Below are 13,541 nucleotides of genomic sequence, written 5' to 3' on the forward strand. Positions count from 1 at the left end.
GTTTTTGCAGCCAGTGACAACTTTCTTAAAACTTAGGTTTTAAGTACTGTTTATTCACTGGCAAAAATAAAACTTGGAGAAAATCAGTGCAAACTCTGTTGGAGATCTAATTTCCTTTATACCTTAGGCCTTATTGTATTCTGTAGGTTACAGTAGAAATCCTTGTTTTGGCAGACTGAGCTTTAAAACTAATCTTCTTAGTGTTACTAATTGTATGAAAACATTTAGTAAGTGGATTATTAAAAAAAAAAAATCAGGAATTTAAAAATATCATCATAAAGAACAGCATCGCTGGAAAGTTGTGCTTATTTTCCAATGCCTAAAGTTTCTGAGGACCATTACAATGTTCATTTATTTTCCAGGACTTGAATTATAATGTACAAATGCAAGCATCAAAATTGTCATCTAATTGTATAGGACATTTTAGTATATTTTCAGAAAATAATTTATTGCATGTGTAATATATTTATACATATATAATTGCCTTGCATGAAAATTAGGTAATCCAAAACTGAATTACCATAGCTAAAAAACACTGTAGCAGGTGCAGATAACTTCATATCACTAATTCTCCTGAATGTAGTTTGTGTTTTAGCTTTAATAGCCATGGTGAGACTGTGGGTTCGGCTATGTTTGTACTGTTTTGCAAATAATAAGATTAATTCATGCAGAGGATCTTTCATTGTATGTAAAATAAAGGTTTTCCTTTACATTCTCTGCTTAGGGATTTGGAGTAAACCTGCTCTAGAGAAATGTTGTCACGTGATTTGTGTAAAAATTTTGTTGCAGAGTCACTTGCTTGTGCGCTCAGTTTGAAGCTGTGTTACAGCACGGTCTGAGGAGGAGCCGAGGATTAGCATTAACAGCAGCAGCAATCAAACAGGCAGCAGGTTTCTCTAGTAAAACTGAAACAGGTAATTCATTAATCATAACTATTCTATTAAAAAAAATGAAAAAGTGCAAGGAAGCAGAATGAGTTCAAATAGAAGTTTTGAGTGGTGAACCAAGCTGCAGATTGTAGAATAATTGGAATTTCATTAAGGGGTGAAAGTGGTTATTGCTTTCTTAATCTAGTATTTAACTTTCATATTAAGTTTCTGTGAGTTTTGGAATTTGAAAATGTGCACTTCCTATAGTTCCATCATGGATAATATCATTGGCAAGTTTATTTTGACATCTGGTAGGAATGAATATTGTGCAGTTGTGCTGTTTATACTCGAGTGGTTTCATTCTTAATGTTGTTTTACTCTGTTCTTTAACTGCCATTTTCTTTAGCATCAGAACAATTTGACCTCTCAGTATCGATGCCATTTTAAAAGCGAAACTTTTGTTGCTTTTATTGGGCGGTCAGCCAGGGCAGTTATTTTTTTATAAATTTTTTTTAAAAAATGATTCCTTTATTTTTGTGCCTTCATTTTGAGGCTCGCCTTGTTTTTTATTAGAAGTATGTACAGATACTCATCATCACTAATTTTGATGTGAAATTTGGTTTACAATTAATGTTCTATAATTTCTTAACCAGTATCCACATCTTATGATAAAGTGTTTCTTTTTGAAATATGTAACACATGGTGGGTTTTTTTTTGTTTGTTTTTAATACTCTATGTAACTATATGCTTTAATCTCCAAATACAACTTCCCGTTACAACATGCAATTGCTTTTAATAGGTGTTACCTTAATGCTTTATGCATAAGTTTTAGTGTTGCTTTAAATTTCTCTAACAGTGTATCCTGTTGATGATAGGGTGAACTGATGGGTCTTTGTGTGGTGACCTTTCTTCTGATAGGTTAGAGCCTAGAGGCTTAGCTTTCCTGAGGAACTAAAGGATTTATGCTTTTAGAGAAATCTGCATTTCTTTTACTTAATAATGGGCAGATTCTACCTAACAAGTAAAACAATTCAGAGGTTTACAGAATATTTACCGATTTTTTCATTTATTCTGTATGTTTTTATTCGCTTGTGTATCTCTTCATTTAACTTTTTATTCTCTTTTTATACTCTTCATTTGTCTTCATAGGTTAAATTTATGTGAGAATGAATGCTGTAGCTGATATTAAAATGTGGTTGCATTCGCTGCAGAATTCACTTCAAAACATATTAGGGCAGTATTGCTAAAAGATTCTAAATAGCTGAACTTTTCCATTGTCTCTGCCTTATTAAAGATACTAGACTTACTGAAACCTTCCTGCCAGTGATACTTTTTTAGCATTTTTTTTACTGCACAGATTCAGAGGTTCATAGGCTAATTAAGGTTGGAATTGTCCTCAGGAGGTCTGCAGTCCAGCAAACATCTATGAGGTTAAGTGAGATTGTTTGGAGTGTTATCCATCAGGAAACTAGTATTTCCAATTCTGTAAATAATCTCAAGTAATCTTCTAACTTGATGCAGTCAAATAAGAAACTATTCTTTAATTGTCTGAAATTGAAATGCACAATTGCTGAATGGTGTGAATTGTTTTTCTTTTCTTTGTATAAGAAGTTGATGAGCCTGGCTTCAAACTGATCACTTTGCTGTCTGTGCTCTAAATTTTGGACATTGTTGCTCATTGGTGCTGATTAATGATTCATTGAGCAATGTTGTAGCTATTGGAACTGTGACAGAAGAAAAACTACATTGGATGTTTTCACAAAGTGATTAATATTTGGATGAGTTGCATAACAAGTGTTTGCCTATAGTAAAAATTATAGAAATTGTATTTTACTGAAATTAAAATAAATCTTGCATATAAATAATATGTATAGGATTACATGAAATTACATGAAATTGCTATGAAATTTAGTATCACCTGTTAGGACTTGAATTTTCGTTTAATTCTACTTTTGAAAAGAATGTGTTCATTTGAAAATGCCACTTGCATCATCTTTTTTCAACAAGGATGTTGTGGAAAGACTTGGGATATATGCCTCAACTTAATTTCCACTGAATAGATTTGGTTAAAAACTGATGGTCAGAATCCTTGATATCTGTAAATAAATAGGGTACCAAGAAACACTAAGTTTCACTCTCAGCATAAGAGGAAACTTGCTTATTTTTTCTGTTCCTGTAATAATTTCACTTCCTTCTTTTGCATTGTTTTGACTTTTAGCAAGACAGAAAAACAAATTCTGTTGTTAGTATGAAAAAATGAAATCATTAAATCATTGTTCACTTGATACAAATCCAACATTTTATGGTCTACTTTCTTTTTTGGGATATATGTATTTGACTTTCAATGCAGATCAAATAAGCTGTAGTCAAAGGCATATGACACAGGATGCTTTAACGCTCTAATCTATTCTGTGGACTTCCTTATTATTTTACATGTTAATCTGTCTATTAAGTTCTAGTTCAGCCAGGTATACCCGTAGTTTGCATGCCATGTGGTCCTGGGCAACCTGCTGTCGTTGACGCTGCTTAAGCAGGGTTTTGGGCCAGGTGACAGCCAGACGCCTCTTCCAAACTCAGTGTTTTTGTGGTTGGCAGTTCTATGTTTCCTGTATTTCACATTGTCTCATTTAGAACAATTCTGGGTTATTCTTGCGTAGATACCAAATCTTATTAGCAAAACTTCTAGTGAGTCTAACCTGTTTGTTCAGTTTTCAAAAACTATGGCACTGTCGACAACTTTAGTAATCTAATGGCTTTCAGTAGAGATTAATAAATAAAATTGTACCCCCAAATGAGTGTATTTGACCAGAAATCATAACCTGTATTAAAAACCTCTTTGAAACCTGACTGCATGCTCTTTATTTAGAAGAGAAAAAGGGGAACATCAGGGATGACCTTTTCCTGATACTGCAACTACATTAAAATGATTTAGAAATGTGATAAGGAGTGACAGAATCTGTCCATTTTCTCTTTTGCATGTGAATTTTTTTCAGTGCCTCCGACGAAATTTTTTACTCTCCTATAAATGTCATCTTTATGCTGCCTACATTGAGATTGTGATCAGAAGTCAGCATGATATTTAAGGTGATAGTGAACAATTCACTCCTACATTAGAATTTTTCCTTTTTTGTTAACTTATTAAAGAAAAAGTTGGACAGTGACCTTCATTAACCTGTCAAAGGAATGTGTGCTTGTCTTCCTTGACCGATTGATGTTTTGAACTTCTAAAAGAATTCTTGGCTTTCTCATACTCATATTGGTCCCTTCCAACCCCTACAATTCTGTGATTCTGAGATACATATTTTTTTTTCTTGAAGGCCTGTCTACCCTAAATTCAGTTTCTTAATACATTACTGACAGTATAAATTTTCAGCTTTCAAATACTTCTCTAACTGCAAAAAAAAAAAAAAAAAATTTAAAAAAAAAAAATCAATGTTTGGGGCAGTGCAAGGAAAGTATTTTCGTGGGAAGGGGTATTGTTGCCTTTTATATTTAACACTTTACTTTATCCTTTGCATGTCTGCAAATTATGGATCTACCCATTCCTTTCTACACAGATTTTATCATTTTGCAGAGAACAATAAAAAAGAGTTCTAGAAGCGTTTTTTCCTTTGCATAGGATTTTCCCAGGTGTGAATCTGTTTCTTGAGTGAAATACTAGTTTAAATATACTTTGCAACTTGAATATGATTATTTTAGAATGTAGGGTCGAATCCTTCAATGTGCTTGGTGTCTTCTGTGAAGTGACAAGTTCTAAGTGCTTAAGTGGCCTAAATTCTGTATAAATAAATAATGTGTTTAACTGGAGAGTTATATGTAGGTAGTAAATGATTTACCTTTTTTCAAGTTATAAAACAATCAGGGAACAATATATAAAATTGCATGGTAAATTTATTTTGTTGAGATTTATTCAATTGGGAATATTGGAGATAATTTATTGTGTGAATCAGTCTTTGTTTCGAAATAATATGTAATGAAACTTGCAAAGTAAGCTTTGATAGAAGAAAGTAAAATATTTGGGTTGCTCATAAAGTAATGCCTCCTGTTTTATGATACTGGCTTAAAGCATAAGAGATGGATGTTGGTGGGATGGCAACAAAGGCTGAACCTTCCCACTATGTTTTGTTCTGTGCAACAGATGGTAGCAGAGGGGCTGTCTGACAAAATGGTGTCTAACATGGAGGTGTGTATAAAGGCAGGGTGTGGAATGGAATTCCTCCATATGGGAAAAAATTGCACTCACTGGCATTCATGGGTGTGTGTGAATGTGTTCACCATGCAATGGATGTGAGCATAGTGAGGCAGTGGGTGGTGCATTTCAGCAGTGGTAACGGTGACGTGAAAGGAAAGCAGTGTTTCCAGACAGCCATGTACAGCTGCCGCAGCATGAAATGAAGAACATCTCAATTTGCTCATCTGTGTGAATCAGATAATGGTGGTGACTGTTGAAAAATAGTGTTTTGAGAATTTGCTCTGTCAAACAGTGTTATTGTGCTCTTTGGATCTGTTGTAGTTTTCACTGAGTCAAATAGGAGGCATTACTTTCCGAGCTACCATTGTAGATGAAACAAGAGCTTACTGTGGTGCTTTTGTTTTGGTTTTCTGCAGAGCCAGTGTTTTGGTACTATGTGAAAGAATTTCTGAATAAACACGAACTACAGCGCTTTTACTCTCTGAAGACAATTACTACAGATATCGGCAGAGGTCGGGCTTGGTTGCGCTGTGCATTGAATGAACATTCCCTAGAAAGATATGTTCATATGCTACTTGCAGACAAGAATCGGCTTAGGTACTGTATTTGATGTCATTGTAATGCAGGAATTGTGTGTGTATTGACAAATGAAATATTGAGACTGAAAAGTCATCAAAATACCAACAGAAAAAACTCCACATACAAATACAATTGTAATAATATATAGTATTATTTCTATTCTAGTTATCCCACTTAACCTCACATATGTTTATTTTGTTCATTTTTGAAATTTTGAGTCACTGAGATAGTGGCTCAAATATATGTGTGACCTGGAACTGGCTTCATTCTTGCATGTGAGAATATATTCTTCTATATCCATTTCCATCCACTTTCCTGACTCTCTTTCCTGCTCTTTGAGCAGTTGTTCTCTCTGATACTCTAATACCATTATGAAAGAGACTTTGAGTGCCTCCCTCACTCTAATGAAATCATGTAGTATTTCAGCCTTGATTTTATTTTAGTAGTACCTGTAGCCTGCTTGGAGATGCTTACCCTGTAGTTTAAAAGCTCTGCCATTCAAGCAGTAGGTAGCTACTTCTGTAGGTTACTTGAAAATGTTTTATGAACTTTCTTTTATGGAATTACTACATGAATAATTTATTTTGTATTGTGAAAACCTAAGATACTTCGGATGTGCAGAATACACAAAAATGTTCATTCTTGCCTGAGTCTTACCTTTTCTGTTATACGTATTACAATCCTTTTTTTTTTTTTTTTTTTTTTAAATCTGTGGCATTTATTATTCTAATTGTTGAGCTTGAGCTACTCAGTGAATTCAGCAGAAAAGCTCTATTTCCATTTGCATTGACCAATGAATATACTTTCAGAACTGATCTCTTTAGTACCTTTCAGTCTATTCCAGCCCTCTGTTGCTTTCTTGTGGAACAAATTTTGAAATGAAGTCAAATAGGGACAAAGCAAGATTTACAACAGTTTTCAGATTTTAGTTGTCAGAGAGATCTGTGATTTGGATTACTTGGTCACTTAGGACTCTGATGCCTGTAACAGTGTATGTGCTGTAGCAAGACTGTTAGCACTCTGAGCATTGTACCTGAACCCTTGTTTCAAAAAATGCTTATTGTAGAATATTTAAGATATGTTACTTGAATTCAAGTGAAATTTGAAATTTGTAAACTCGGTTTACATCCTGGACTCTTATCTGTTTTGAAAACTTAAGTGAATCTATTATGTTTTATGTAGATTCTGTTCTATTCTATATTCTATTCTGTTTAGTGTAGATTGAGATCTTTCTTGCTGTCTGTTTTTATGTTTTTTTGTTTTTTTTTTTTAAATCTGAAAGCTGACAGCTGAAATACAGCATCCTGCTACTAAAAAGGACTGGATTTAGAACAACTAACATTTTGTTCACTGTGAAGTTTCTTTTCCTTGCATCCAAACTCCTTGTTGACTCTAATGATTTAGGGTAATTGATGTGGTTTTGGGTGTTGAAACAGCTTGTCAAAATTAATAAGATATTTAGGTTGTGTTCATGCATTCTCATGCTTTGTAAATGTCTGGTGACCATAAAGTCAACTGTAATTATTTTAAAACTTCTGTATGTGGAATAGCAGCAATAGACATTGACAAACAATTGTGACTACTATTGTAGTATGAACCTCCTTGCCATAAGTGTTTTGTTTTTTTTTACCCAATAAAAAAGACGTAGAGCTACAACCACAGATAAAATACAATTTCAGTGAATCTCATATTTTTCACCTAAAGAAATGCATATTTATTTACTGTGATTGTTTAGACAGTCCTAAATATTTCAGAAGTTCAGGGAGTAACTGTGATATATGTTTGATTTGTTGGTGTAGTCATACTTATTTTTCAGAGTTTTGAAAGTGGAATATATGGTAAGTGTTCAACTCAATATTCTTTCCCTTTCCCTTATCGTAGTGTCTTCTATGAAGACTGGTCTTTTATGATGGATGAAGAACGTTCTAGTATGATCCCTACAATGGCAGCTGGTAACACCTCTGTATATACTTCTATTTTGGAAAACTGTTTCATTTTGAGACATCATTTCTGTTTCAGTTGTAAGGATTTTCTCTGTTAGCTTAAGTGGAGAATATGCATTAGATACACATTCAGGGTAAACAGTAAAGGTATTATGCCAGTTAATGTTATGAATTGTCAAAGTACTGGGTCTAGCTTTTGTATAGGTTCCAAAGTGTTTCAGATGGATTTTCTGAGCCTTTGCTACTAAGGATAATTTTTTTCTTCCTCTAAAACTGTTTTGATTTGTAGAAAAAATGGGTTGCTCTTGATCTGAAAAGAATAATAGAGGTAGGATTTTTTTAGTCAGACCCAGAATGCAGATAAACGTGCTGGAAAAAAGAGTAAGACCTGGCAACATATAGCTTAATTTTCTGGAGTTAGGTCTCAGAAGCTGCGTATTGTTACTGTGTACGTCGTTTTTCTGAGATACATTATCATATGCTTCCCTGTGCAAGATAGAATTCACAGGTTTTTATTCATGAAGTATAGGATCCAACAAATTTTAAGGCTGCAGTGAAGATTTAAAAGACTATAAATAAACCAGTTCAGCTGCATATTACATACTCGAAAAGTACTGTGAACTGTGTAAGTAAAGATAAATTCAGAACTTGAAAACGCTTGAGTAGTATTTTAGAAAGACTGAATGATATGTGGAAGAGAAAGAATTCATGCACAGAGAACGGTAGGAAAACTTGGAGAAAAAATATTTTACCTGTCAGGGTTGTTGTATACCTAGGTTTTATTTCTGTAACTTTTATGTGAAGTGGAGTATTGGTCTTACTTTTTTCCCATCTTTTATCTGAAGGTCTGAACTCCATTCTGTTTGCAATCAACATTGATAACAGGGATTTAAATGGACAAAGCAAATGCGCACCCACAGTGTCTGATCTGTTAAAGGAATCAACGCAAAATGTAACCTCAATATTGAAAGAATCCACTCAGGGTGTTAGCACTCTTCTTAGAGAGATAACTGCATCCTCTGCTGTCTCCATTCTCATAAAACCTGATCAAGACACTGACCCGCTTCCTGTTCTCTCAAAGAATGTAAATGCTGGTAAGCATTTTTGCTACACTTATGTCATTCAAAAACTTATATTAATGTGTGTCTATATTTCCATAACATTAATTTGTTATGAAAAAAAAAATCTAAAAAATGCATGTGCTGTGCATACAAAACAGTTGAAATGTTAGGTGTGGTTGACTCTTTCTCAATTTTGTTTTTGAAAGTACAGGTGTGGATAATAGGAAACTAATATTTATTTTAGCTTCCTTTTATCAATGCAAGAGGGAAGCGAGACTATCTTGTTGGTGCTGTAATTGTGACCTGAATTTCAACTTCTTACTCATAAGATTATGCCTTGCAGTGTCTGATGTAATGATTTTTCATTTTTAGTTTGATTACTTATGGCATTTCATTAGCCATCTAAACTGTTGTTATATACCAGATAAAAAAAAAAAATTTAGCTTGTAGTCTTCAAGCAGCACCTACATTTATAGTCTAAACTCCTATATGAAACAGGTAATTACCACAAATGAAAAATTACTCGTAGCTTTTCTTGGACTTTAAATGTGCTAGTGTTGTAACCACTTTGCAGGGCACCATCACTGACAAGGGCCCGATATTTTAATGCCTTGTAATTTAAAATTAATCAAAATGTGATATTTATTATACATTAGAGTCTTCAGCAGAGTCTGTAGACTCTCTTGCATGGTCTGTGGTGATGGAACAGGAAATGGCTTGAACTTTAAAGAGGGTAGATTTAAGTTAGGTATAAGGAAAAAGTCTTTTCAGTGAGGGTGGTGAGCCACTGGAACAGGTTGCCTAGTTTTGTGGTTGATGTTCTATCCCTGGAGACTTTCAAGGCAAGCCTGATCTAGCTGTGCATGTCCCTGTTCATTCCAGGGGAGTTATAGTAAGATGACCTCTAAAAGTCTCTTAAAACTCTAAGGACTCTATGATTGTCAGTTTCAAAAGTAATGAAGGTATATTTTGTCATCTTTGTCATCATCATTTCCCAGGAATATTTCACGACTTTTTTCCTGTTGTTAGACATAACTCTGAAATACACACTTATTATAGGAGTAGGTACCTGAGAGGCTTTTTCTCTTGAATTTCATTTTGTTGTTTGTTGAACTACTTTTTCCACTTCCAATTGAATACTATTATACATGCGCCTCAAAAATAATTTTTAAAATTTGAGTTCCGTTAAGTACATAAAACTGGTAGATTTAAAGACTGATGTGTATGGAAAGATAATGAAATGCCTCATTAAATGGATTCTTTCTTCTTTTGTAAACTCATTCAGTACATGAGTTCTGTTAATGTAATACATCCTTTTTTTTCTTGTTTTTCTTTTTTAAAATATGTAAACTTTTATGTTGCTAATAGAATTGAAATATAAGAGAGATCGAAAAAAGAAGAAGAGGGTGACAAATATAATCTCATTTGATGAAGAAAATGATGAACTAAATCTGGGGGATGCCACAAAAACCCCTATTATGGGACAAAGTTCAGAGGAGAGTTTAGATAGATCTTCAGTTTTTATATTACCCTCATCTGAAACCAATCATGGAAAAAATTCTAATGAGAATGAAAGTAACCACTCGTGGAAAAGTAATTCTGTTTTCATGAATGGAGAGTATGAATACCAGAAACTAGATGTGAAAAGTATTGATGATGAAGATGCAGATGAAGATGAACTATGTGGAAAAACATTAGGAAATAAAGGCACAGAAGCGGAAAATGAATCTTCTGAAAGGTAAGTAACTTTATTGAAGAAACCAGTGGTAAATTTTTCTCTTTTTATCTTCTAGTTTCATGGTCACTGGCAAATTTGTGTAACTAACAAAAATCCTGGTAGATTTTTTTTTTTTTCTTTTTTGTTATTTGTTCTTTGTTTAAACTATTTGGACTAATTTGGGAATATTTTGCATTTCTGTTTCACCTAAAATCAGAATCTTGATATTTCGGATTTGTTCTCCATGAGATTCTCAGTTTCCAGAATTTTTGCAAAGCTGCAGTCCTGACTTATTTGACATTTACTTATTCTTAGTGTGATACCAGCTTTAGTTTGGTTTCATAGAAAACCCATATATTTTAAGCAGAGCCTGCTAGTATCAGAGTAATGTTAATCAAGACAAAATCATAAAACTGATAGTTTGGAATAGTCTGATCTTCAAATCACAGAGTTATAGAATAGTTTGGGTTGGAAAGGACCTTAAAATCATTGAGTTCTGCCTCCCTGCCGTGGGCAGGAGCACCTTCCACTGGACCACCTGTTGCAGTGTCTCATCATTGTAATGGAAAAGACTTTCTTCCTAATGTCCAATCTAAAACTACCCTCTTTTAGTTTAAAAACCATTACCCTTTGTTCTGTCACTACTTCCTGATAAAGAATCCCTCATATTTTTTGTAAGGCCACTTTAAGTTCTAGAAGGCTGCTATAAGGAATTTTTGTGTGTCTTCTGTGAATTTATGCACATCTGAACTAAGAAATTGGCAGCGAGAATGAAATAAAGGTTTTTCATGCAATCATATCTCTGAAAGAATTATGAGCATTGTGGAAATCTTTGACTGTGTAATATTTGTTTTTGTTTTTCTGTATAGGCCTCATGAAATAGTCACATGCAATTCTGAGATATGCAGTTGGACTCCTCTGCAGGTCCTGAATTATGACTCAGATGTTCTGTTTCCTGTCAGTGCTGCTGACTCTTACTCCCAAACTGGTAAATATTTTAATTGTATGTAATGTCAACAAGCTTTGTAATGAAATTTCTAACATGCAGCAGTGGTAAAGAAGCATGGCATTGTACAAACTGGACAAGATGTTCAAGTTTTTTTTTCTAGACAGTAGTCAAAGTTCTTCATTTCAGTAGTCTTATACATAGCTCATATCTAAGCTGGTTAGTTGAAGAGGATTTATCCATATGAAAATAGACCAGAGATCTATTGTCATTAAGCTGTAGTTTTGTATGCGTGGTATTTTGCTAATTATTTGAATGGTTGAATAGGAAGTGTCCTTATCCAATTGGTAGATGCCAGCAAGCTGGAAGAAGCTAAAAGGTTGTTTGGTAATTTAATTTGACCTTGAAGATCAGAGAAACTACTAAATATTGAATGTAATTCGACAGAATTGTTATCTCTGTATAAACAGGATGGGGAGTGATTGGCTAGGAAATACTTATTTGGAAAAAGTTATGGGAGTTATAGTGGGTTACAAGTCTATAATGAATTAGCAGTGTTGTGATTCTGCACTGAAAGCACGTTTTCATGCTGAGATGCTTAAATGAAAGAGTCACTTGTAAGTTTATGCTCTGGTGGCCTCTGCACTTTTGGGTACTGCATTTAAAGAATGGTGTGGACCATATCTTGAAGACCAGATCTTGAAGAAAGCAATGAGAATGGGTAGAGGTAGAGTCAAAAAACAAACAAACAAACAAACAACTTCCTCAGAAATGTATGGAGTTGATATTTGCTAGCTGTTTATAAAACATTGCCTTCTATAAACTTTGAGTATGCATTCTCCTTTCAGAGACCAATAATAACTTCCCAGTGGCATTCAAATAATCTATTTTAATGGTAAAATATTGAATGCTTTTTGGATTTGCATCATTTGTTCTGAGAGTTAACTGAACAGCTGTGGAAAAAGTGTGATTTTCTTCTATGTTATGAGATAAAAATGATTCATAAAATAATGCTCTGCTGCCCTCTGCAGTATTCTAGGATTTGTACTTCTTAAAAGATGCCAGAGACTCAGAAAAAAAATAAAGTGCTTCATTTTTTTCTAATTTTCCCACAAAATATATATATATTTCAAATATATAACAGTGTTATTTGTTCAAATGAGTTTTCAGAGTCTGCTGTTATGCCTCAGAGATGTGTCAGGACATATCATATTTCCACATAATTAGAGATGAGAGAGCCAGAGTCAAAAATCAGTTTTCTGGAAGGATTCAGGATTGCTTTGTGGTATCTTTGTAAACCTTACACACTGAGGTGCAGAAACATACATGCATATGTAGGTTTATTTATTTATTTATTTATGTTTTTCTTAATACGTTCTTAGGAGGAGGATGGTGGTGTTTGTTTCCTTTCAAATGACCTACCATCGTGGCAGGCCCAATGATGTATATGTTTCGATACTGAAAGTTGTGGATCTGTGGACAGATGTGTATTATCCACGCTTTTCTGAGAAATACCTGATTTCTGATATTTGGTTCATAGGTGTATGTACCAAATGTCAAAAAAAAAAAGAAAAAGAAAAAGAAAAAAAAAAAAAAAAGAGGAAAAAAAGTTGAAGAAAAGCCATGATACTCTGTTGGGAACATACAAAGGAATGGCACCTTTGCAAGGTTTCAGATGCTGGGGACTAACTACAAATTCCATTCCTGCAAGTCACAAAGCAGATTTGTAATGAGTATCAGATGTCAGATGTTAAACTCCTGGGACTTGTAAAAATAAGTTCAATAAAAAATTTCTTCATAACTTTACTGCATTGTTATCGATGTTAAATATCAATGTGACTATTTTCTTTTTGGTTTTGATTTTATTTTTAAAATACTGTTAATTCAAGAAAGCTTATATATGCATTCTGCTTTAGATAAATTGGAGAATGGAGGGGGGCATGAAAATGTTGTTGATGCAGTAGAACTGTTTCCAAGAAGATCTGATCTTTCCTACAGGTATGTGTCAAATACGTCTTGTTAGGGGAAAGAAAAAAAAAAAAAAAAAAAAAAAACAACACTAAAAAACCACTACACCTGCAACCTATAGATAGCTGCCAGCTTACTATGGTTGTCTAACAGGTAGCCATTCAGCAGTGGAAGGCAAACTGTTTGTTAGGCTAATCTTGGAAATGTTTGGAAGTACAAAATAGGTTTTATGTTGTTCGGGTATCTTAACCAAGCTTTTTGTGACT

General features: G+C 33.8%; 1 protein-coding gene across 3 annotated transcripts in view; it reads left to right on the top strand.

Moving 5' to 3' along the window:
• The window catches only part of SNX29 (sorting nexin 29), an 82,691-nt gene that overhangs the window by 7,683 nt on the left and 61,467 nt on the right, over nucleotides 1–13,541 (top strand). For 2 of the 3 annotated variants that reach the window (XR_014886824.1, XM_085237649.1), the window contains exons 4-10: nucleotides 790–914; nucleotides 5,478–5,658; nucleotides 7,522–7,592; nucleotides 8,429–8,677; nucleotides 10,013–10,382; nucleotides 11,231–11,349; nucleotides 13,224–13,305. Coding sequence is in view for 2 of the 3 variants with exons in the window: in XM_085237649.1 (XP_085093775.1) it covers nucleotides 790–914; nucleotides 5,478–5,658; nucleotides 7,522–7,592; nucleotides 8,429–8,677; nucleotides 10,013–10,382; nucleotides 11,231–11,349; nucleotides 13,224–13,305 (1,197 nt within the window). In the remaining variant the exon portion in view is untranslated. Of the gene's footprint in view, nucleotides 1–789; nucleotides 915–5,477; nucleotides 5,659–7,521; nucleotides 7,593–8,428; nucleotides 8,678–10,012; nucleotides 10,383–11,230; nucleotides 11,350–13,223; nucleotides 13,306–13,541 lie in introns of those variants that run through there. The other variant, XM_085237650.1, reaches the window with a different exon arrangement.

The sequence above is a fragment of the Meleagris gallopavo genome, chromosome 16, assembly GCF_905368555.1.
Source record: "Meleagris gallopavo chromosome 16, MGAL_WU_HG_1.1, whole genome shotgun sequence".
In the NCBI taxonomy this organism is placed as follows: Eukaryota; Metazoa; Chordata; class Aves; order Galliformes; family Phasianidae; genus Meleagris; species Meleagris gallopavo.